Source organism: Triticum urartu, chromosome 7A, assembly GCF_056163025.1.
Source record: "Triticum urartu cultivar PI428250 chromosome 7A, HENAU_Tu73, whole genome shotgun sequence".
Taxonomy (NCBI): domain Eukaryota; kingdom Viridiplantae; phylum Streptophyta; class Magnoliopsida; order Poales; family Poaceae; genus Triticum; species Triticum urartu.
The window spans coordinates 18,551,677-18,575,096 of NC_141879.1; the positions used below are offsets into that span (position 1 = coordinate 18,551,677).

A 23,420-nucleotide genomic window follows, 5' to 3' on the forward strand; every position below is an offset into this window, starting at 1 on the left:
ACGTCCAAGTGGATGTTAGAATTCTCTTCCTTTAAAAATTGGATCAAATGAAAACTGCTTCACTTTTCCGTTGCCATTCCTTCGAACCGGAGGCGAAAACTCCTCATTTTTCTTTTGCCCCATTCGTCTGAACCAAAGGCATGAATAGTACATATCATTATAGGAAAGTTTCATATTCAATGTTTTCCCTCCACTTATCATTCCAACCAAAAGAGCCCTTAACAGTCACGTCCATTCATGGAAAATATGGAGGTTTCCAAGCAAGATGTATTGCAAATAGCAAGTTAGTAACTTGACAAGAACTTGCTGTCTGTGCAGCTGAAACTGATGGTGAGTAGCAACCATCCAGCGCATACACCAGATGTATGCAAATGCATCTTAAACCCTTGGGAACACGTCCACGATCACTCCTGCTTGGTAGCAACATACAGATTCATAACAGATTCAACGAGCTCTCGAAAAGTGCGGGTACGTTTTTTACATCTTACAGCTGCTGGCTCCTGGAATCTCTCCATGGCGGCGTCAAGAAACTAACAGTGAAGCGGAGTTCCTCAGATTCTTCTACTTCTCAAGGAATTAAATTCGGACATACAACACTCGAGCCCTCAAAAATTTGCTTCAGACATAAATTAGCTTGTAAAAAACCATCATCTGTGTCAAGCGCCAAAAAAACAGGGGCACTGAAGGCTACACGATGATCCCCATCGCTCACTCATGCTGCTCGTATATCTGCATGTAGGCTTCAGAGAGAGCGACCATCTGCGGAAGGGTCTCGGTGACATGGAGATCCTGCATCTCGTACCTGCAGGTATAGGGTTGTTAAATGATTTACCAGGCCACAGCCTGACACTCAGGGATATACACGCAAGGAATGAGACAAAGAACACGTACCACGCCTCTTCTGATTTCCGCTGTACAAACACTCTGTAGCATCCTTCGCCCGGTTTGCCGTCGTGGACGATGTTGGCTATGAGATCGTACTTTGAGCGCAGCTTCTCACTCTCTTTTGGCTTGGGCAATGGGATGTAGTCCTTCAGTTCCAAGTTCTTCACGGGAAAGTTCACTGTCACACAGAACATGGAAACCTCTTAGCATAGGTGCGGGCTCTGAATAGTCATATTCGCCATCAAGCTAACATGAGAGTTACCTAGAGTGGGGTTTTTCTCCACAAAGAAGTTGTTTTTGGTGAACCGTCGCATGTGAAGGATCATATACTTTGGAAGTCTGATGACTCGGTACCTCATCCGGGCAATAGATGGCCGTACCACCTCTGTAACTGTCTCACCATCGAACTTCTTCAGTATATTGAACAGTGGTACCTGAACACCGTGCAAGCTTCTGAATTAGAGTATTGCCAAATACCAGGATGCAGAGAACTAAAACATAAAACTTCCATGTAAAAATCAATGCCAAGATTTCGTTGTTGTGTATAAAATCATATCCCTTCAGTGAGTGCGCACTATTCCTGCAGCAAATGTGGACCTAGATTCACACTAGTTTAGGCAAACAATCATGTGGATGATAATGGGCGAAGTTGGCTCACTTGTTTACTTTACCCATCAAGAAAATTTGGTCAGAGACCCCTTAACATATATGTACATGAAAAAGAGACTCCAAGAAAGACTAGGATATTGGTTACACTTGCAGCGAGATTAATACAGAATAGTCCCGCAATTTTATCGATTTCTTTCCATCTTGTCATTTTCATGGGTCTATGGACACACGTACTTAAAATGACAAGTAGAAAATAGGCCCACAGCCAGTTCAAGTTTGATGCTCTAAACAGCAAGACCTGAACAAAAGAAAACTAGTATTACATATAAGTTAAGTGATCATAAACTTGGGAAACAAGACCTCAGGTCTAGGCTGGACCATAGGGAATTAAGTCTCTCATGTACCGATGCTCTAGCTAACTGAATTAGTCAGAGTCCGTTGGTTCTTGCATCACAACCAGGGAAGTTTCCATCATATAAATACCAGTCTAGCACCCCTTACATGTAAAAAATTGACACGTGTCCTGCAATTCCAGCAAAAAGCAGAGATGCTTGGGTGAACAAACCTGTGGAATAATATTTTTCTCCATGGCATCTTTGAAAAGAGGTGGTGGTGGCAAGTCAAGACCGAGCATCAAGAATGGGACCCGAGACGTTTGAGTGACCATACCGTCACTTGTTGTTTCAACCTGTGAACCTGCCTCGCCATTCTGCTCATCGTCCAGTAAATGCTTCCTGTGAATTTCCTTGACAACTTCAAGTTCTCCCTGCCAAGAACAAGATTCAAATGTAACAGGTAAGCTACCGCAAGTTCTAACAATTACACAGTTGATACTAAAACTAACCTGAAAGCAATCATATATGATGCTTCTATTTTTCTTCTTTGAACTTCTTAGTTTCGCATGCAGCGTGTTCAAGAGCCATGACATAAATTCCACTGGATCAGATTGTACACCAATTTGAAACTTCTTCTCACTAGCCTTCATAACTGCTTGAAGGAACTCATGTGGACTAACTTGGCCCTTGAAGTTCCTAGCATGCCAGATCTTGCGAGTTAGTTCTCCAAACCGATGAACCAGTGGGGATTTGCTATGCTGATAATTTTCAGGTATGAGAAAGAAATTTCTCAAAGGAGTAATCCTCATCAGTGATTGTATTGTGACATTCACAAAGTCAGTCTCCTTAATGTTGTTAAGACCAACCTGCAGATTTAATCAGAAGAGTGATTAACATATGATAAAAGGCATGAATATTTAGCTCTCAAATCACAAGAGCCTAAATGATTGCAGGTTTCCATCCACAATCAAGTGAATAAAGACAATCTAAACCATTCCTTAAGTCACACGGTGGCATTCATATAGGACGACTGTGAGGTAAAGTGATGTAGAATCAGATAGTAAAAATGGAGAGCTCGAGACCAAACCATTCAAGTCCACAGTATATCTCTGGGTTTCATTAGCATTGCTATGGCTTCTTCAAACAAGTACTTTTATTTGCTATCCAAAAAATACTAAAAAACAGTTTGCTAGAATGGGTAAATATTCCCTTAACTGGAAGGATTCCACAGCACAACACAGCACAATGACAGAAAACAAGCATTTAGAGAGTTTCATAGATACATACCATTCCAGGTAAATAATTGGAGCCATCCAGAGCTCTTGACCATTGCTTGTTCTTGTCAAGAATTTTAACCTGCTCTCTTGCAAACCTGCCAAACCATACCAATCAATAAAACGCGGAACTGATTACTGGAGTCAACAAAGGCGACAATAGATAACGTCAGAAACAACGAATGATCACCTTGGATTGAGAACATGTCGAATATCTTCTAGTGATGGATCATTTATCTCATATCCATCAGGAAGACAGTAAACTTTCTCGGTCTGAAGGTTAATGAAGACATGGTGGCCTGCCTCAAGACTGTGGGTATACGCATGCGATTTCAAGCCTCTTCCTTGGTAATACTTTCCACAAACTAGGCACGCATACACATTCAAATTCGATAAGGAGATTGAGCAGAACTTCTCAAAGTCAAAATCAAGGACCTACGAAGCAGGACAAAGTACAATCAGGCATCGATAAACATGAGAGTGCAGTATGGCTTGGTTAACCATAAAATTTGCCCCCTCCACCTCCCAAAAAGAGTATATAGCATATATGAACAGAGAATAGAGCACTAGAGCATGGCGTGCTTTAATATAATTAAATCTGCACAAAGCATCATCTAATGCTGGGGATTCGTTATAAAAAAGAATTCGTGTAGGACAGGGTTAGCAATCTGTCAGGAGTTTGTAGGATGTGTAGCAATATTCACCAAAAGGGTGTGCCACACAATTACTCACAGTTTTTGTAGTTACAAGTTTAAACCTAGCCTCCTAGGGAATCAAAGGAGATAACGAAATTTACACACAAATAAAAGTACTTGTGAAGTAAGCCCTGCTGTTCACAGTTTTTTTAGCTCACAGGTTAAACCAAAACTCTTATAGAATAAAAGAGAACAACCAATTTTAGTAAAACGGGGTATTTGTGAAGTCAGCCCTGCAATATTTTGTAATGAAGAAAACATAAGAGCCTTTCAGAGGTTTGATGTGCTGGATTAGGAAGCAAGTGACCATAGTGGGGTTGCAGGGGTTGAAAACTTTTAACACATACAAATCATCAGTGTACAAAGTAGGCTACTGCATTACTGCTTGAAATGAAGAGCATCAGCTGCTAACAAGCTATACCATATGAAAAATCAAGTAGACTTCACTGTGTAGGTACTACCAAGCACCAAAAAATTAAATGCCTAAGTGCCATGCTCCAGTTCTACATCTCTACATGTTCTATATTTACCAACCTACCATGCCCAGTTTCCCACAGACCGATACAAAGTTTTTGTAGCCTACAGATTCAACCTAGGGGATCAAAGGAAATAGACACATTTAGAAATGCTAGGTACTTGTGGTGTCAGCACTAGACTACAATGTTTCACACTTATTTTCCGGAAAAACAAAGGAGGTTTGCTGTACATAAGAGGCTTTCAGAGGTTTTCTGTCATCAATGTACAAAGTAGGCTACTGCATTACTGCTTGAAATGAAGAGGATCAGCTGCTAACAAGCTATACCACAGGAAAAATCAACTAGACTTCACCGTGTAGGTACTACCAAGCACCACCAAATTAAATGCCTAAGTACCAAGCTCCAGTTTTACATCTCTAGTTCTCTACATGTTCTATATTTACCAACCAATATGCCCAGTTTCACTAATACTTAAACTACCATGAGCACGTTTGACAGATCTCAGGTGATTCTAGAGCTGTGCACAGAACCAGCAGGCTCAGACCAACCTTATCACAATCAAACCGTGGGCAACTGCAACCGAATCAACATGTAAAAATGCCACTGCCAGAGAATTTCATACCTGTCGGTTGACGGTGTCGAGGTACGGGCAGTCCCGGCGCAGCTCCACCTGCCTGGGCCGCCTCTCCGGAGCCCTCCTCTCGTCCTCCTCGTCCTCGTCTTCCTCCTCCTCCTCCTCCTCCTCGTGGGGCCGGCCGTTGGCGTGCCCCCTCGGGGCCCCGCGCTCCTCCTCCTCCTCGTCCGTGTAGTTGGCGAGCCCCAGCAGCGAGGCGCCCTCCGACTCGTCCGCCGCGCGCGGGCGCTTCTCGGCGGCGGCGGCGGCGCCCCCCTCGTCGGCGGCCGCGGGCTCCTCCTCGCGCTCGCGCTTCCGCGCCGGGGGCTGCCCCTCCTCGTCCGCGCCCATCCCCGGCCGCCGGGAGGAAGGAGAAGGCAGGGAGGGGAGAGAAGGGCGGGCGGAGGAGGAGGAAGGGAGGGAGGACGGTGGGGGAGCTACCTCTGGCGGCGGCGGGGGCAGCGAGCGGCGGCAGAGAGGTCGCGACTCGAGAGATCGAGAGAGAGGTTGGCAGCTAGGGCAGGGGAAGGGGGACAGAGATCAGGTGACACCTTGAGGCTATGCATCAGCCACTCAAACGCCATCCAACGGACAGCAGCCATCCAAAGCAGAAGCCAAGACAAACATTTTTTCAGCTCGTTTTCAATCATTAGGAAATATACGTACAAATATTGGCATTTTTGTTCGGCAGTTGTACGAACAGTCAGTTTAACTGTTTAATAAAAAAAGAACATTGTTCAGCCTGTTTGCGTTATACAAATAGCATCGTATATCTGAATTGGATGCAAGTGGTTAACATTTTCTAGTCGGTTGAGGAATCTCCAATGCCGACCCTCAAACCGCTCGCAAGCGTTCGGACCGCGCGACCCGGAGGTGTTGTGACATCCAAGGCGGACCTGTATCGCTTCACTCATTGGTCCGGACACACTTTCTTCCACAAACCGGAGACAAACTAGGAGTGTTTTACTAGCGTCCAGACAGCAGTCACGCCCGCTTTAGACCACCCTGGCCCACCCAAAACCTCTTCCCTCGCCCATGCGCGTTCCCCTGGTGCCAGCTGCCCGCATTCACGCCGTTGTAGAGCGGCCGCTCCACATTGAAGCCGGCCCAGAGCGGACACGGCCTCTCAGGGCAACTCCAACGCATGACCTCAAACGGACGTCTGTTTTCTCCGGATTTCATTCGTTTGGGGATGGCAATGGGGCGGTGTCCGCCTATTTTTCTGGATGCGCCAGCCGTGCGCCCAACACGCGGACGCATCTTGTCCGGTGGAGGCCCTATATGCATTCTTTGAACTAAAAGCGAACATAGCAAATAGTTCATAATCAAATAGTTTCACACTCGAAATAGTCTTACAAACCAATTGAAATAAAAACAATATCAAATAGTCTTATAACCCAATCGAAATTGTTTTGCATGAAAAGAAAATGAATCGATAGATCAACCGGTTGCCAATGTGAGTCCACATGTGCTCAACCAAGTCATCCAGAAGCTACATATGAGTATGCCAATCACGCAATTCATGATGAAATTGGACAGATTATTCAAAGGTTGCAAGAGGTGGGCGCTCAGACTCAACATTTTCACTCTTAAAGTCAAACCTTTGGTCATAGATGCTATCACCATGCTCATCCTCCACGATTATGTTCTGCATAATCACAAAAGCAGTCCCCGCTATCCATGGTACCTTGTGAGAAAAGCGTCGAACATCATGCGGTCGTGGTGAAGACGTAGCCGGAAAGAGCACGTTATGTTGGTGCTGGCGGGTGCGCCCTGCGGCAATGCAGCGCCTGCCGGAAGTTGTTGGGGTCGATGGGCGGCGCCGGCGGCCGTAGCTTCTTTCCCACCGGCAATAAAGAACCATGAACGTCGGCAAAAAGCTCCTCCGCGTGTGTCCGTTTGGACGCAAAGGTGGTCCAAAGTTGGGTCGGGAATGGATCAAAAGCGGACGAAAAATGGATGTTTGTCCGTTTGCTTCTATCAATGATGGAATGATACGCGAGTTTTGCGTATTCGTGAAAAAAAAAGACTCCCGGTGCAGAAAATGCAGAAGCAGCAGCGTCTTTACTTTTTAGTTGATCATTCTACTTCCTATGTTTTTAAATATAAGTCTTTTTAGAGACACCATTATGAACTACATACAGAGCAAAATGAGTGAATCTACACTCTAAAGTATGTCTATATACATCCGTAGTAGTTTGTAGTGGAATCTCTAAAAAGACTTATATTTAGGAACGGAGGAAGTAGTCAATATTTAATTCGTTCAGGTGCTATCATCAGGCCTTCTATGTATTGTAACTTGACTACAAAGTTCTCGTAATGGAAACATATAAATACAGCTCAGATTGAAATTTGCACGTCCATATGCAACAGGAAAACAGCTCACCAAACCACTGTTGTCTGTCATCACACACTCGTTCTCCTTCAGAAAGGTTGGTTCTTAATTGGTCTTAACAATAATAGCACCTCCTGTCACCGTTAATAGCCAGAAAAGACCTGCATTTTGATTGCTCCCACACATCAGATTCTTGATGTTTCTCCAAAAAGGACTTCCCTAAAGTCCAGGCTACAAAATAGGGAGGCTGGGGCCAGCTTAAATTTATCGATGCCTGTGCCATTAAGCAAGTTTCGAAGCTCAATCCGTATTTCCAGCACTCACTAACAGCTGCATGATTGTTGCATACACTTGAGTAACCCATTGCATTCTTCTACCAACATTTTTTTCCCTTCTGTTTGAGATCAAGAGCAGGGTTCGAAATCCGGCCAGTAGAGTATGCTATTTTGTGGTATTATGCTCTTTTCAATCTCTTTGTGATCTTGTATGTTGTTTGAAGTTGAAAACTCTAGAGAGTTTCAACGAAATTGCAACAGGGCACGCCACAAATACAACAAAATTGAGTGACTTTGACAGTACCGTGTGGTTGCAGTCAGGCAACTAGTCGAGTGGCTAGAGAGTGGAGACTCCCAGCACAGTCTGGCCACAAAATTGTATGAACCAGACTTGATTCAGTTCCCTGAAGGACGGGTACTTTGAGCGTAGACTCCATGAGTCTAGGTATTCTGGCCAGACTACCTAATAAATACTGTAATAAAACTCAGCCTCTAGCATACTCTAGTGTGCATGCTTTGCTTCCCCGGCTAGACAGCTCATTCTTTCGGAATGTCTCGCACAACCAATCTCTTGCTCATTCTCATCAGCCTTAGCATATTTCCATTCTTCACAAATGGTGCACTACAACACCAGCAGGAGCATGCCCATGGTGGCGGCTGCATACCCGCTGAGAGGGCCGCCTTGCTCTCCTTCAAAAATGGCATTACAAGCGACAAAGCCAATCGCCTCGCCTCGTGGCACAGACAGGACTGCTGTCGGTGGAGAGGCGTCGGTTGCAGCAACCGAACAGAGTTAAAAAGATTGTTTTGCCGTGGTGATTACCTCCGGCCTCTTCTCTATTTATATTCACGTACATGGTACAGGATAGATACAGATAGTTAGGATTACAACGTGTGCTGGGATTAGATAAGAATGACCCGCACAACAAACTCAATCTAATCCTAACTATACAACTTGACGTACACGTTTAACATTCTCCCGCAATCTCACCCGGTAGTGAGGTTGAGATTGGTGCGCAGGCGCTCGAGCATAGTCTTGGTGAGAGGTTTGGTGAATGCATCAGCTACTTGATCAGCCGAGGCGACGAACCGTACTTCAAGTGCTCCCATGGCCACCTTCTCTCTTACGAAGTGAAAATCAATCTTGATGTGCTTAGTACGAGCATGGAACACCGGATTAGCAGTCAGATACGTGGCACCGAGGTTGTCACACCATAAGACGGGTGCTCGAGGTTGTGAGACGTGCAGTTCTTTCAACAAGGACTGTATCCAGGTAGCTTCAGCTGTACCATTTGCGAGAGCCTTGTACTCAGCTTCAGTCGATGAACGTGAAACAGTTGGCTGTTTCCTTGCACTCCATGAGACAAGGTTGGGCCCGAAGAAGAGCGCAAAACCTCCGGTTGATCTCCGGTCGTCGCTGCACCCTACCCAATCGGCGTCAGTAAACACGCTAATGAGCGTTGATGAGGAGCGTCGAATGGTCAGGCCGGTGGTGACTGTTCCCTTTACAAAACGCAGGATCCGCTTTACAGCTTCCCAGTGCACATCTGTGGGCCGCGACAGGTACTGACAGACCTTGTTCACCGCAAAGGAAAGATCTGGTCGAGTCAGAGTTAAGTATTGAAGTGCGCCAACTGTACTGCGGTACCTGAACGCCTCTTCCTCATTCAGACTATGACCCAACTCACGAGACAGCTTCTGATGTGTGCACATAAGAGTAGAAACTGGTTTGCAATTCGCCATATTTGTGCGCTGCAGCAAATCTAGAGCATACTTCTGCTGTGTGAGATTTATTCCCCCTGGATTGCGAACCACTTCAACTCCAAGAAAATAATTCAGAGTACCGAGATCCTTAACAGGAAAAGTGGCAGAGAGCTGCCGAAGAAGAGAATCCATAGCCTGGGAGGACGAGCTGACAATGACAATGTCATCCACGTATACCAGCATATAAATAGTCACACCATCATGCATAAAAATGAAGAGGGAAGTATCAGCGGCAGAGGGAACAAAGCCAAGTTGTTGCAGTCGATCACTGCGACGAGCATACCATGCTCGCGGGGATTGCTTTAAACCATACATGGACTTGTGGAGCTTGCAGACATGGTGTGGCCGAGATGGATCCTGAAAACCAGGAGGTTGCTGCATGTAGGCGTCCTCTTTGAGAATCCCGTGAAGGAATGCATTGCTTATGTCAACCTGACGAAGATGCCAGCCTCTGGAGATGGCAAGAGAGAGCACAAGACGAACCGTAGCAGGCTTAACAACAGGGGAGAAAGTCTTAGAATAGTCAATACCATGCTGCTGTGTGAATCCACGAGCGACGAGCCGAGCCTTGAATTTATCCAGCGAGCCATCCGACTTGTGCTTGACTTTAAAAACCCACTTACAGCTGATGATGTTCTGCCCTGGCTGCCGAGGAACGAGAGTCCAGGTGTGATTCTGCTGGAGAGCATCGAACTCAGCATCCATTGCCTGACGCCAATGAGAGTCGGCGAGGGCATCACGATATGTGCGCGGCTCAGCATGAAAGGCGCGACGCCGAGGATCATATCTCACGGTGCCGTCGGACGGGACCAGTGTCTTGACAATGTTGTCACGGAGCCGGGTCTTCATCGGATGTGTCGTAGCATCAGGAACAGCTGCAACCGGAGACGACGCGGCTGGAGACGGCGTCGCTGCCGGAGCGTCCAAGTCCAGCGGACGGGTAGGCAAGCTCGCGTGGGGACTCGGCGGAGACGAGCACGCAGGAGAGCTCGCTCCAGGCGAGCGTGCGGAGGGGTCCCTCACAGAGGAGGCGAGCGGACCGTCGCGGGAGCCTTGCCCAGGCGTGGACGCGGCCGGGGATGCAGGTGACGAAGATGCCGGGCTACCGGGGCCAGGCAAGGGAGGCTCATCTGCATGGCGAGGCGCGGACGTGCATGGCGACGTTGGTGTTGAGGAGCTGTTGGGTGGCGTCCGATCTGCACAGGTCTCATAGCTGCTCGAGGCAGGGTTAGCCAACAGGGAAAGATCATATTTTCTCATGCGATCATCAACAACAGCAGGCTCAGAAACAGGAAACAGTAAAGATGATGGCGTCGGTAAAAGTGGAGCCGAACTGGATGTAGCAAAAGGATATATGTTCTCACCGAACACAACATCACGTGAGATGTAGATGCGCCCACTCGACCGATCCAAACATTTATAGCCTTTGTGCATTGAGCTATAGCCAAGGAAAACACACTGCCTAGATCGGAACTCAAGTTTTCTATTGTTATAAGGGCGCAAATTAGGCCAACAGGCACATCCAAATGCGCGAAGAAAAGTATAGTCTGGGCGCTCATTTAAAAGACAGCTGATGGGTGTAGCATTTTGGAGAACTCGAGTAGGCATGCGATTAATAAGGTAACACACGGTGAGAAATGCTTCGTCCCAAAAGCGCACAGGAAGTGAGGAGTGGGCGAGCAAGGCAATGCCCGTCTCGACAATGTGCCGATGCTTGCGTTCGGCAATCCCATTTTGTTGGGACGTGTGTGGGCAAGAGACACGATGGTGTATACCCTCACGCTGAAAATACCGAGATAAGCGGTGGTATTCACCACCCCAGTCGGATTGTACAGCTCGAATTTTGGTGTTAAGCATACGCTCGACATGTTTCTGGAAATTGTAGAATGCTTGTTCTACATCAGATTTGCGCTTGAGCAAAAAAATCCAGGTGAACCGGCTGAAATCATCTAAAAAACTCACATAATACTTAAACCCGCCGACAGAGGTAATGGCAGGCCCCCATACATCGGAATGAATAAGTTCAAGAGGAGTATGAGTTACATGAGTTGAATCTCGAAAAGGTAATTGATGAACTTTCGCACGTTGACATGCGTCACAAACACTAGACTCGGAAGGTGCACAAGCAAATTTATTTGATCTAAGAACAGACTCAACGACGTCTTTGGACGGATGACCTAATCTTCGATGCCAATGTTCGATGGAGAGCTTGACACCAGAGAGAGCACGATGACTGGACACAAAGGAAGTGGACTTGAGGCTTGGCACCGGGTAGAGACCTCCACGGCATCTACCTTGCAGAAGAACCCTCTTCGTTGCTCGGTCCTTCAAATAAAAAAATTTAGGATGGAATTCGGCAAAGGCATCATTATCAGAAACAAGCTTGTTTACGGAAAGAAGGTGTTTGCTAACATGTGGGACGTGCAAAACATTACGTAAGTATAGAGGTCTAGATGAGCCAGCAATAGTTGAATGACCAACATGAGAAATATGCAGACCTGCACCGTTGGCGACGTGAACCTGGTCCTTGCCGCCGTAACGCTCCTGGAACGAGAGACGATCGAGGTCGCTCGTCAGATGGTCCGTCGCACCGGTGTCCGCATACCAGTGAGGATCGACGGAGTATGAGCCAGTGTTGGCCGAGTTGCCGGAACGCTCCCTATTGTCCTCCGACTGGAAGGCATGGTTGAAGCGATTGCGGCAGTGAAGGGCGTCATGGCCAAACTTGCTGCACACCTGACACTTCAAGTTGGAGCGGCCGTTGCCGTGGCCACGCCCGCCGCGGCCACGCCCATGTCCACCGCCTTGTCCGCCATGTCCGCCGCCTTGTCCGCCATGTCCACCGCGTGCACCATTGCCGCCGCGGTCATTGCCACGAGCAGCAGCGTTGGCGGAAGGATGGATTTCACCTGACGAGTTCTGTTGCTCTAGGCGAAGTTCAGCGCTAAGGAGGTACGCATAGAAACTGTTGAGACTTACTGGATCATCCCGCGCCGTGATCGACGCGATGAGGGGCTCGAACTCGGAGCCCAGCCCGGCGAGCATGTAGCCGAGCACTTCATCGTCAGTGAGGGGCTTGCCGATGGAAGCCATTGCATCAGCGAACCCCTTCATCTTGCGGTAGTAGTCGGAGGCAGAGAGGTCCTTCTTCTTCAGGTTGGAAAGCTGATACCTGAGCTGCATGATGCGGGCGCGATTTTGCGAAGCGAACATGTCGTGCAGTGCAGTCCAAACGGCGGCGGAGGTCGTCAGCTGGGTCATCTGGCCGAGGATGTCCTCGGTCATGGACCCGAGGAGGGCGATCATGACAAGATGGTCCTGCTGGTACCAGCGAAGAAACTCTGGATTGGCCACATCGACGGCTGCATCACCAGTTCCTTCCTTGATGGTGTGCGGCGGGGCTGCGTTGGTGCCGGCAACATAGCCGAACAGGCCGTTTGCAGCAAGGGCGGGGACGGCTTGGGTCTTCCATAGCAGGAAGTTCTCGCGCGTAAGGCGCAGAGTGATCAGGCTACCGAGCGAGGTGACTGAGATCGGAGCGGAAGTGGAGGAGCCGACAGACAGGGTGCCGGCGTTGAGGGTGGTGAGGGCGCCAGCGGTGCCAGAGGGGGAAGCAGGGGCGGTGCCCGTCATGGTGGAAGAAGGGAGATTGGATCTTTGGCTCTGTATACCAAGTTAAAAAGATTGTTTTGCCGTGGTGATTACCTCCGGCCTCTTCTCTATTTATATTCACGTACATGGTACAGGATAGATACAGGTAGTTAGGATTACAACGTGTGCTGGGATTAGATAAGAATGACCCGCACAACAAACTCAATCTAATCCTAACTATACAACTTGACGTACACGTTTAACAAACAGGACATGTCATCAAGCTTCACCTTCGGAATCCAAATGCGACGTTCGACCCCAGCGGTGTCTATTATGCATATGAAGATGTCAATGCTTTGTTCGGAGAGATAAGCCCCTCTCTGCTTTTCTTGAAGCATCTAGAGCACCTGGACCTTAGCATGAACTGTTTACTAGGGCCAGATGGAAAAATTCCTCATTTGTTGGGCTCCATTGGGAACTTGAGATATCTTAACCTCTATGGCATACCATTTACTGGTAGAGTGCCTTCTCAGCTTGGTAACCTGTCAAAGTTGCAGTATCTTGAACTTGCCAACATGGGTGGGCATGTACTCAACAGACATCACCTGGTTAACAAAGCTAACTTTTCTTAAGTTCCTTAGCATGTCTGGAGTAGAGCTCTCAGGGATAGCTGACTGGCCTCATACCTTGAATATGATTCCATCTCTGAGGGTCATTGATCTGTCTCTCTGTCTTCTTAATAGTGCAAACCAATCTCTTCTGCACCTTAATTTCACAAAACTTGAGAAGCTTAACCCTGTCCTCAAATGATTTTAAACACTCACTCACATCTGGTTGGTTTTGGAAAGCAACAAGCCTGAAGTACCTCAATCTTCGGCAAAACTCACTATTCGGCCAGTTCCCTGACACACTAGGAAACATGACGTACCTTCAAGTCCTTGATATTTCAGGGAATGAGATCACAGACATGATGATGACAGGATACTACAAGAATTTTTGTAGTTTGGAAATCCTTTACATCTCTGGTAATGACATAAATGGAGACATAGCAGTGCTGATGGAGAGTTTGCCGCAATGCACATGGAAAAAATTGCAGGAGCTGGATTTAGGTGGCAACCATTTCACTGCAACTCTACCAAACTTTAGCAGTGACTTCACCGGGTTAAGCATACTAAGCCTAGATGGAAACAACCTTTTTGGACCTATACCACCACAACTTGGGAACTTGACATGTCTGATTTCTTTGGACCTCTCTAGCAATCACCTCGATGGAGGTATACCAACTTAACTAGGTGCCCTTACCACTTTAACCTCTTTGGACATAAGCATTAATGATCTCACCGGGAGTATACCAGCCGAGCTTGGGAATTTGAGGTATTTGACCACTCTTGACCTCTGGACCAACGAAATTGCTGGACCTGTACCACCACAGCTTGGGAATTTGACATGTCTAACCTACCTTAGGCTCGGCCACAATCACCTCACCGGAAGTATACCAGCGGAGCTTGGGAAATTGATGTATTTGACTCACCTTGACCTCTCATATAACAGGATCATTGTTCCTATACCAGCAGAGCTCATGCATTCAACTAGCCTAACCTACCTAGACTTGTCCAGCAATTTTCTCAATGGAGGTGTACCCACTGAAATAAGCTCTCTTAGTAATCTGATTTCTCTGTTTCTAAGTGACAATAGCTTTACTGGTGTGATCACTGAAGAACACTTTGCAAATCTACCAAGTTTGAAGTTCATAGACTTGTCTTCCAATAATTTGAAGATTGTACTGAATTCAGATTGGCGTCCTCCCTTTGGCCGCTGAAGCTGGTAGTGCATCCTTGTCTATGGTGTGGACAGAGGGAGAAAGGAGGCAATTAACTACAGTCTGAATGTAAAATAGAATCGTCTGAATTAAAATAGAATCTGATAAAACAAAACAAAGGAGGTCATTAACTAGAGAATTAGGCTGGACTAGATATACATATTATACTGTATTTTCCCACTGAAAAACACCCAGCGGGGAGGCTGATGCAGCACTATCACGAATTGTTCCAGCTCTTCCTGAATCGATATGGTTTGTCGATGTTGGGATCCTCGAAGGTGATTAGCAACTGAATCGTGGTAATCATCGACACTTCTCTCCCACAGCCAACTCCCTTTGATCTGGCCCATCATTTTATATTGCTCCTCTTCCTGTTTGTTTGGATAAAGTTAGTCTTTCATATCTTTTTTACCTGTTTGATATGTCCTTGTACTAATTTTGATCAGTGTGCTATTAGATTTCTACAGCTAGAACAAAGTGTATGTGTATTCTGAATCCGGGTGCGTTGACGTTCTGTTGCTTGAAGTGATGTTTTCTTGGTGACGATGTAGGATGGAAGTACACTTTACTTCAAAGGATTGCACACATATGAAGCGGTTATTGATGAAGTCATGGAAACGGGACTTGCCAATGCTACACAGTCATGAAATCTTTGTCTGTTTCACTCTTCTTCCATACATGATATACAAGGTTCTTGGGATGCTCGGTACTGTTGCCAGGAGGTACGAAATGGTTTGATCTGTCAAGCATGGATGTAAGTTCACTTATATGATTCCCCAATTGTTAGGTCTATAGTATCACTAGCTGAATCTTCTGTTCGTGTTCAGTGCTGAAGCACGAAATACAAGGGGGTGCATGAGGAGGCGAGAGCTGACGGCAACCATTGGAGGAGGTCCGGTCGGTCGAAGAGTAAGGCGTGGGCAACTCCGGAGAGATTTGGCTTGAGAAAATGTCGATGCTGCTGCAATGAGAAGACCCTTTCTGTGAGCCCTATCCCTCTCATTTAGCGTCTCGATTTTGGGTTCTTCTTCTCCCTGTTTCTCTGTTCATTTGTGGTGATGGATAGAAAGCATCCATACTTCCATAGGCAGAAGCTTGCACTTACCAAATAGGTAATATTTCCAGTTCTGATTACCTATTTCTTAGAACAATGCATCTATTATGTCATCAGTGTGCTGATAGAACCGAGTCAGTTGAAATATTGCAGTATAGCTTGTTGGAGTAAAACATGTACTTTCGATTTTATTTATCAAAAATCCTGGTTCATTGCATGGTTTTGTTATCATAACTCTGTTTCATCAAGTTTTATTCTAAAAGTGATATGAGATTTTAGCCAAGCTGTTTTTAAATTTGTGAGCAGGCATGTAATTCAGGCAATAGCTAAGCTCCCAGCCTCCTTAGACTGGCATGGGCACATCAATAAGGGCATGGAGCCCGTCAAAGAGGAGGTCAGAGCGGCGTTGGACCTGGATCAACTCATCTAAATCAAGCGGCCGGCGCCGGCTGGGAGTCGCCAACGCTCCACCTGGACGGCGTCGGCTGGGAGCTGCGACAGCTCCACATGCAATGGCTGGCCGGGGACCAGACCTTGACAGGAACGTGTTGTCCTTTGAGCCAGTGCAGAGCGACAAGTTCGTAGCATCGTCATAGTTTTTTGCACAAAGATAGACCCTGTAGTAATGATCAGGTGAAACACATCGATATGGCACTGGTACTGAACTGAAGCAACGATTTGTTCAACAAAATATGATCCAAATAGAAAATGAGTGCGCATATTAGTTTCTATAACAAAGAATCATCGCCGGTTTTGTGCCATTCATGTGTTTTTTTCCCTATATATAGGATTGCTCTTTCGTTTTGGTTTGTCAAGATTTGAAATGGTTGTGGTGGTTAATATCTCTATAGGTGTTCTTTGACCACGAGAATGGCAACCAGGAGCTCAAGAGGGACGTCAAGGACCTCTACATCAACATTACAATGTAAGTCGCCTTCTGCTATATCCAGATCCTCCTGATCTATTGTGCATGTCGGATCTATTTGGTATCAGTGTACGAGATAATGATACAATTGTTATGTGTAATTGACTTCAACGCTGGCCTCTGTTTGGATCTCATCCAATTTTTTGGTTCACCCCAGCCCCAATAGCATCCCCTGCTTTCTTAGCCAATTTTTTGTGAGCGGCTGGCAGCGGAATCCTCCGCCAATTATATGGCGCGCCAATATTGACATGGCGAGCACATGAATAATCCAAACGGACCCAGCATCGAGCTCCGCCACTACATACTAGTATAGAATTTATCAAAAGAATGTATCGATAAGTTTAATTTTGCAACAACTCTAAAATAAAACGGTTTAATTTATAAACTGCCAGTTCGAGTGAGCACATAACCATCATTAGTCTGTTGGCTCCATTTTATCAATTTTAAGTCTTGAATTTGCACGCACAGTTAAACCTTGAAGGCAAAAATCATACTTCGAATTGAAAATGGAAACCATACTTTAAATTGGAAAGATGCGAAGTCGGTGGAGTTCATGCCTCTATGGCTCGGCCTGCCCCGTGCACACATTACTAGCCCCCGCCTCGCCGGCACACTCCTCCCCCCTATGCCTACCTGGTGCGGTGCGTCACCGGCTCCTGCCTCGTTGGACGCTAGGGTTCACCATCACGGTGTGGTCGGTTGGAGACTTCAAGTCATCAAGACCATCCTCTAGCGTACAAGAAAACTTCCCGCAAAAAAAAGAGATAATTTCATTTAAGCATACAAGGAAATTTTTCTTGAAGAAAGCGTACACCAAGATCGTAGGAAGGAAGCTAGCTATCAGATCGTGCAGTCGTACTTTTTGGGCTTAGGCCTTAGAACGTGGGCTGCGGCCTGCCATATTTTCTTGCCCATATAGTGAAGTACAGGGTGGTCCATGGAACGTGCGCTACGCCACTGTGCATCTCTGGTCCATCTCTTCATCATGTGCTTCACCGGTATTTCTGAAACTCGGGGATCAAGCATTACCTGCAACCGTAGAAGAAACAATTTTGTTAATAATTCACTTTTTTTTTCTGAAAGTCTTGGCCAACGAACTGAGTATAGTGACCTGTAATTGAAACGAAAATGCTATGTTTATCACTACTCACCTTCAACGCGTGGAAACATAGTATGCCCGAATGAGGGTAGAAGCCACACTCGCATAGGAACTGCCCCATATCCTCAGAAACGTCCACGGAAAACGCAACCTTGCACCATGATTGCCTTGTCGAAGCTTCCACGCAACTAACCAAGTATTTTCTCTTGTCAACCACTTCTTCCGTCACATATGATCCCGCTTTATACAAGGACTCACCGAACTTCTCGAACGTGGTCCTTGTGTAAATCTTCCCTGTGTGACGTTCTATTGGCCAGTTCCCTTTTAGCACTGCGCCGGCCTATACAGCAAGTGTCAGTTGGAAAAAAAAGTTGCATAGAGCATATAACTATTAAAAAAATTGTCATGGAAAAATGCGGAAAAAGTAAACTCACCATTGCTGTACGCTTTTCTTGGTAGCTCTTCTCTGAATCGTTATCAAACAATATCTTCTCGAACTGTTTAAGAAACATATGCTTTGGGCATCCGGGAGGCACATAGCATTTAAGCAAATGGTCCGCACTTTCACTGCGTTGTGTGCTTGTCATTTTTGCACAAAAAAACCCCCATGAAGTAAAGCCATGATCATCCTAGCATTTGTGTTATGTCCCCAGTTTGTTACCATGCTCCGTGCTATTGTTTTCTTGTTATTTCTATGAGTTTGTGCTGGACTTAACCATATGCATCTTTATGCATGCAGTGTTGCTTGGTGCCTTGAACGACCGTCTGCTGCTTGTGAATCCAACAGTTACAAATCCAAGACAGAAAAAGGGTGTGGAAATAAGAAGCTGTCTAGTTGGTCTTCTTGAACCTCTTCTTATCGGGTTTGCTACCATGCAGCAACACTTTAAGGAAAAAATTGATCTTTCAGAAGTGCTATACCAAATAACATCAAGGTATTTTTTTTTTTTGCTTGATTGCTGTGGTCATTTTTCAGTATACAAGTGAGTTACTTCTGTTGTAGCATTTAGCACTCATGCACTGTCATTTGGTTGTTCACTCATGTTTTATGTTGCGTAATAAACTTTAAACCAGAGTATTTTTTTCATAGTTTATGTATTTGACTGGATGTCCATGATTTACACATTTATGTTCTTATTCACTGCAGGTTTGATAGTCTGCGTGTTACTCCGAAGTCCCTGGATATATTATCTAAATGACCCCCTGTCTGTGGAGACCTTGTTGTATCATTATCTCAAGCAGGACCTCAGTTTACACAAGTGAGATTAACCTCCGCCCTCTTTAGTTTCCTTCATTCTTCTTCCGTTGATCTAATACTTCATTGCAACTTGTGGTAGATCATGCGCTGCAATTACGCAATCAAAGCTCTCCGGTTCTTTGCTGCTTTATTGATTTTGAAAGATGACACTAGTAGAAAACAGAGGCTTTGGTTCGGCCAGAAAAGAGCATTAATCCCGGTTGCATTATGAACCGGGACTAATGTGAGCATTAGTCCCGGTTCGAGCGGCTAGGGCACCGTACAGGCATTACTCCCGGTTCAAATGGGACCTTTAGTCCCGGTTAGTGCCACGAACCGAGACTAAAGGGTGCGATGCCCATTAGTACCAGTTCGTGGCACGAACTGGTACTAATGGGGTAACATTTAGTACCGGCTCGTGGCACGAACTGGTACTAATGGTGCAATTTTTAAATCCTACCCCCCCCCCCCCCCCCGTGTATTGCCTTTTCAGTTTGTAAAAAGCAAAAGAAAATGATAAAAACTTCAAAAGTTAAAATCCTTCGAGATGTAGTTATGTTACTACATCTACTAGTTAGGAAAATTTAAAAACTTAATTTTGGACATGTTTTGCAAAAAGTGTAGGAAAAATGTAAAACAGCTATAACTTTTGCATACGATGTCAGAAAAAACGTATAATATATCAAAATGTTCGGCACGAAAATCCGCATCCGATTTTGACTGCCTATGGCCTGTTTGCAAATTTTTAGAATCCTGAAATTCCAAAAGGAAAAAAAGTTATGCTCAAATTTCATTTTTTTAATTTTCGTTAAATCTGGTCAAACTATGATCAAACTACTTATTCAAGAAGTATTAGTGTTACTAAATAATTATTTCAGGTTTTTTGAATTTTGGTCAAATCTGCTCAAATTGTGGTCAAACAATGGTCAAACTACTTATTCAAGAAATATTAGTGTCACTAAATAATTATTGTTTTTTAGAACAATAGTTTCAAACTCAAACACTGAAATTTGTGATTTCATGCTCAAGCTAAACTCCTGAGGGTTAATAGGATTGACATCTTACTATTGTCAGGAAAACAACAAGTGCAGACTTGGAAACGAGGGAGAATAGAACCCGGAAGTTAAGCGTGCTCAGTCTGGGGGAGTGGGAGGATGGGTGACTGTTCAGGAAGTTAGATGATTTGGAATGATGAGGGGTGATTAGAGATTAAATTGAGCAGTGATGAGGGGTGATTAGAGATTAGAGGTTAAAATAATTCAAAATTTTGAAAATCAAGAAAAAAATCAAAAAAAATCCTTTAATACCATTTGGTGTTACCAACCAGGACTAAAGGTAGACCTCCAGGCAGCAGCCACGTGGAGGGCCTTTAGTCCCGGTTCGTATAAGAACCGGGACTAAAGGGGAGGGGGACCTTTAGTAACATCCCTTTAGTTCCGGGACTAAAGGCCCTCTAGAACCGGGATAAAATGGAGTAACATGCAGATTTCCAGAACCGGGATAAAATGCCCTTTTTCTACTAGTGTGAGTTTCTGTGTTCCAGAGATTATCCTCAGTGCCCTCCCACTTCTCATCTGTTCCAGCGTTTCAGAGAGTTGGGCTACGCATGCATTAAGTACGGTGAGCTATCATCTCTAACTCGATATACAAAAAAGATATCCTCTCCATTCATATGATTAAATCGCACATACTGTTTCATTGTTTTTCCTGTATCACACACCAACCAAATGCAAATGTATTTTGGACTCTAGAAACTCTAGAATATTGAACTTTCAGAATAGGTGTGAACCTCCCTGAAAATGTTGGCCGCTTAGACAGTACACATGATCTTGAATATGGAACTTCAAAGATTTCCCTGGCTTGGCTTCATATTCCACATTGCTACTTCAGACAAAATCAGTTAATTTTGCTTGAGAAGTTCTGATTAGTAGGACTTTTGTAGTCAAAGCAAAGTGATCTTTTGTGTTTGAATAATGCTTTATATATTTTTACGGGAGAGAGTATTTTACGTAGTAATCACATGTTGTGTATGCCATCTGCTAATTAACATAACCTTAACGATTGCCTTCTTGGGCGCGCCAGGAGAGGCGGGCGCGCCCTGCTGGGTTGTGCCCACCAAGTACCCCTCTCTGGTAGGTCTTGGCTCCAAAAATTCTTATTTATTATATAAAAATTCCTCGCAAAGTTTCGTTCCATTCCGAGAACTTTTATTTCTGCACAAAAACAACACCATGATAGTTCTGCTGAAAACAGCGTCAGTCCGGTATTAGTTTCATTCAAATCATGCAAATTACAGTCCAAAACAAGAGGTAAAGTGTGAGGGAAGTTAGATATGTTGGAGACGTATGAGCATCCAGGTTCCGCTATTGGTTATTGACCGAAGATGTGTCTCGGTCATGTCTACATAGTTCTCGAACCCGTAGGGTCCGCACGCTTAACGTTTGATGACGATTTGTATTATGAGTTATGTGATTTGATGACCGAAGTTTGTTCGGAGTCCTGAATGAGATCATGGACATGACGAGGAGTCTCAAAATGGTCGAGAGGTAAAGATTGATATATTGGAAGGTTATATTCGGACACCGGAATGGTTCCGAAGTGATTCGGGTATTTTTCAGAGTACCGGGAGGTTACCGGAACCCCCCGGGGAAGTAGTGGGCCTTATTGGGCCATAGGGAAGAAGAGGAGGCAGGCCAAGGGGAGGTGGCGCGTGACCCCCCCCCCCCACCACCACATAGAGTCTGAATTGGACTAGGGGAGGGGGCGGCGCGCCCCTTGCCTTTTCCTACTCCCTCTCTCTTTCCCTCTTTCCTACTCCGGAAAGGAAAGGGAATCCTACTAGGACTTGGGAGTCCTAGTAGGACTCCCCACCATGGCGCGCCCCTAGGCTGGCGGCCTCCTCCCCCCTCCTTTATATACAGGGGCAGGGGGCACCACAAAGCACAACAGACAATCTCTTAGCCATGCGCAGTGCCCCCCTCCACAGTTTAACACCTCGGTCATATCGTCGTAGTGCTTAGGTGAAGCCCTGCGCCGGTAACTTCAACATCACCGTCACCACGTCGTCGTGCTGGCGGAACTCTCCCTCGACCCTCTACTGGATCAAGAGTTCGAGGGACGTCATCGTGCTGAACGAGTGCTGAACACGGAGGTGCCGTACGTTCGGTACTTGGATCGGTTGGATCGTGAAGACGTTCGACTACATCAACCGCGTTACAAAACGCTTCCGCTTTCGGTCTACGAGGATGCGTGGACACATTCTTCCGTCTCGTTTCTATGCATCTCCTAGATAGATCTTGCGTGATCGTAGGAATTTTTTTGAATTACTACGTTTCCCAACAATAAGAGACCCTGGAAGCTTCGAGATGGGATGAGAAGATGTAGCAGTAGCCCACAAGGCACCAGGCGCGCCCTGGTAGCTTGTGGGGCCCATGTAGCTCCGTTTGACCTAACTCCGCCTCTGTAAATTCTCTAAAATCGGGAAACCAACAAAGGAGTCTACGAAATACTTTTTTCGCCGCCACAAGCCTTTGTTCTTGAGAGATCCCATCTGGGACCTTTTCCGGTACTCCGCCTGAGGGAGAATCAATCAAGGAGGCGCTCTACATCAGCCTTGTTGTCCTTCCGATGATGCGTGAGTAGTTTACCATAGATCTACGGGTCCATAGTTAGTAGCTATATGTCTTGTTCTCTCCTTTTGATCTTCAATACAATGTTCTCCTTGATGTAGTCACTCTTTTTGCGGTGTGTTTGTTGAGATCCAATGAATTGTGAGTTTATGATCAGATCTATCCATGAATCTTATTTAAGTTTTCTCTGAACTCTTTTATGCATGATTATTGTCGCTTCATATTTCTTTTCCAATCTATTGGTTTGGATTGGCCAACTAAATTTATTTATCTTGGAATGGGAAGATGTGCTTTCTAATGGGTTCGATCTTGCGGTGCTCAATCCCAGTGAAAAAAGGGACATGACACATATGTATCGTTGCGATTAAGGGTAAAAAGATGGGGTTTATTCATACATATGTTTATCTTGACTACATCATGTCATCTTGCTTAAGGCGTTACCCATTTCTTTATGAACTTAATACTCTAGACGCGTGCTGGATATCGGTCGATGTGTGCAGTAATTGTAGTAGATGCAGAATCATTTCAGTCAACTTGTCTTGGACGTGAAGCCTATATACATGATCATTGCCTTGGAGGTCGTCATAATTATTTGTTTTTTTCTATCAGTTGCCCAACAATAATTTGTCTACCAACCGTATGCTATTCAAGAGAGAAGCCTCTAGTGAAAACTAGGGCCCCCGGGTCTATCTTTTATCATATATAAAAATTCTAAAAATACCTTCCAGCATTTTTACTTTATTTATTTTATTTTTTATTTTTGTCCGATCTATCTATCAAATACCATACAATTTAATCTTACTCG

At 45.4% G+C, this 23,420-nt stretch overlaps 1 protein-coding gene, 1 long non-coding RNA gene and 2 pseudogenes across 4 annotated transcripts; 2 read left to right on the plus strand and 2 right to left on the minus strand.

The window, feature by feature from the left end:
- Positions 1-157: 157 nt before the first annotated feature.
- LOC125522581 (uncharacterized) lies at positions 158-5,417 on the minus strand. The gene is made up of 8 exons (XM_048687631.2): positions 4,897-5,417; positions 3,294-3,538; positions 3,117-3,201; positions 2,339-2,695; positions 2,060-2,260; positions 1,148-1,319; positions 892-1,063; positions 158-802 (listed from the first exon to the last, which is right to left on the minus strand). The coding sequence occupies exons 1-8, from the start codon at positions 5,236-5,238 to the stop codon at positions 709-711; spliced, it is 1,668 nt and encodes a 555-aa protein (XP_048543588.2). The 5' UTR covers positions 5,239-5,417; the 3' UTR covers positions 158-708.
- Positions 5,418-8,012: 2,595 nt separating this feature from the next.
- On the plus strand, positions 8,013-14,671 carry LOC125518064 (uncharacterized; annotated as a pseudogene).
- LOC147957038 (small nucleolar RNA Z247) lies at positions 12,198-12,336 on the minus strand (annotated as a pseudogene).
- Positions 14,672-14,752: 81 nt separating the features above from the next.
- LOC147957039 (uncharacterized) lies at positions 14,753-16,486 on the plus strand. 3 transcript variants are annotated; one of them, XR_015610546.1, is made up of 4 exons: positions 14,753-14,970; positions 15,223-15,425; positions 15,499-15,783; positions 16,032-16,486. It is a non-coding gene; the product is annotated as an uncharacterized LOC147957039 (long non-coding RNA). The 3 variants fall into 3 exon arrangements; XR_015610544.1 differs by having other exon boundaries at positions 14,759-14,970; positions 15,499-15,654; XR_015610545.1 differs by having other exon boundaries at positions 14,759-14,970; positions 15,223-15,393; positions 15,499-15,654.
- Positions 16,487-23,420: the final 6,934 nt, after the last annotated feature.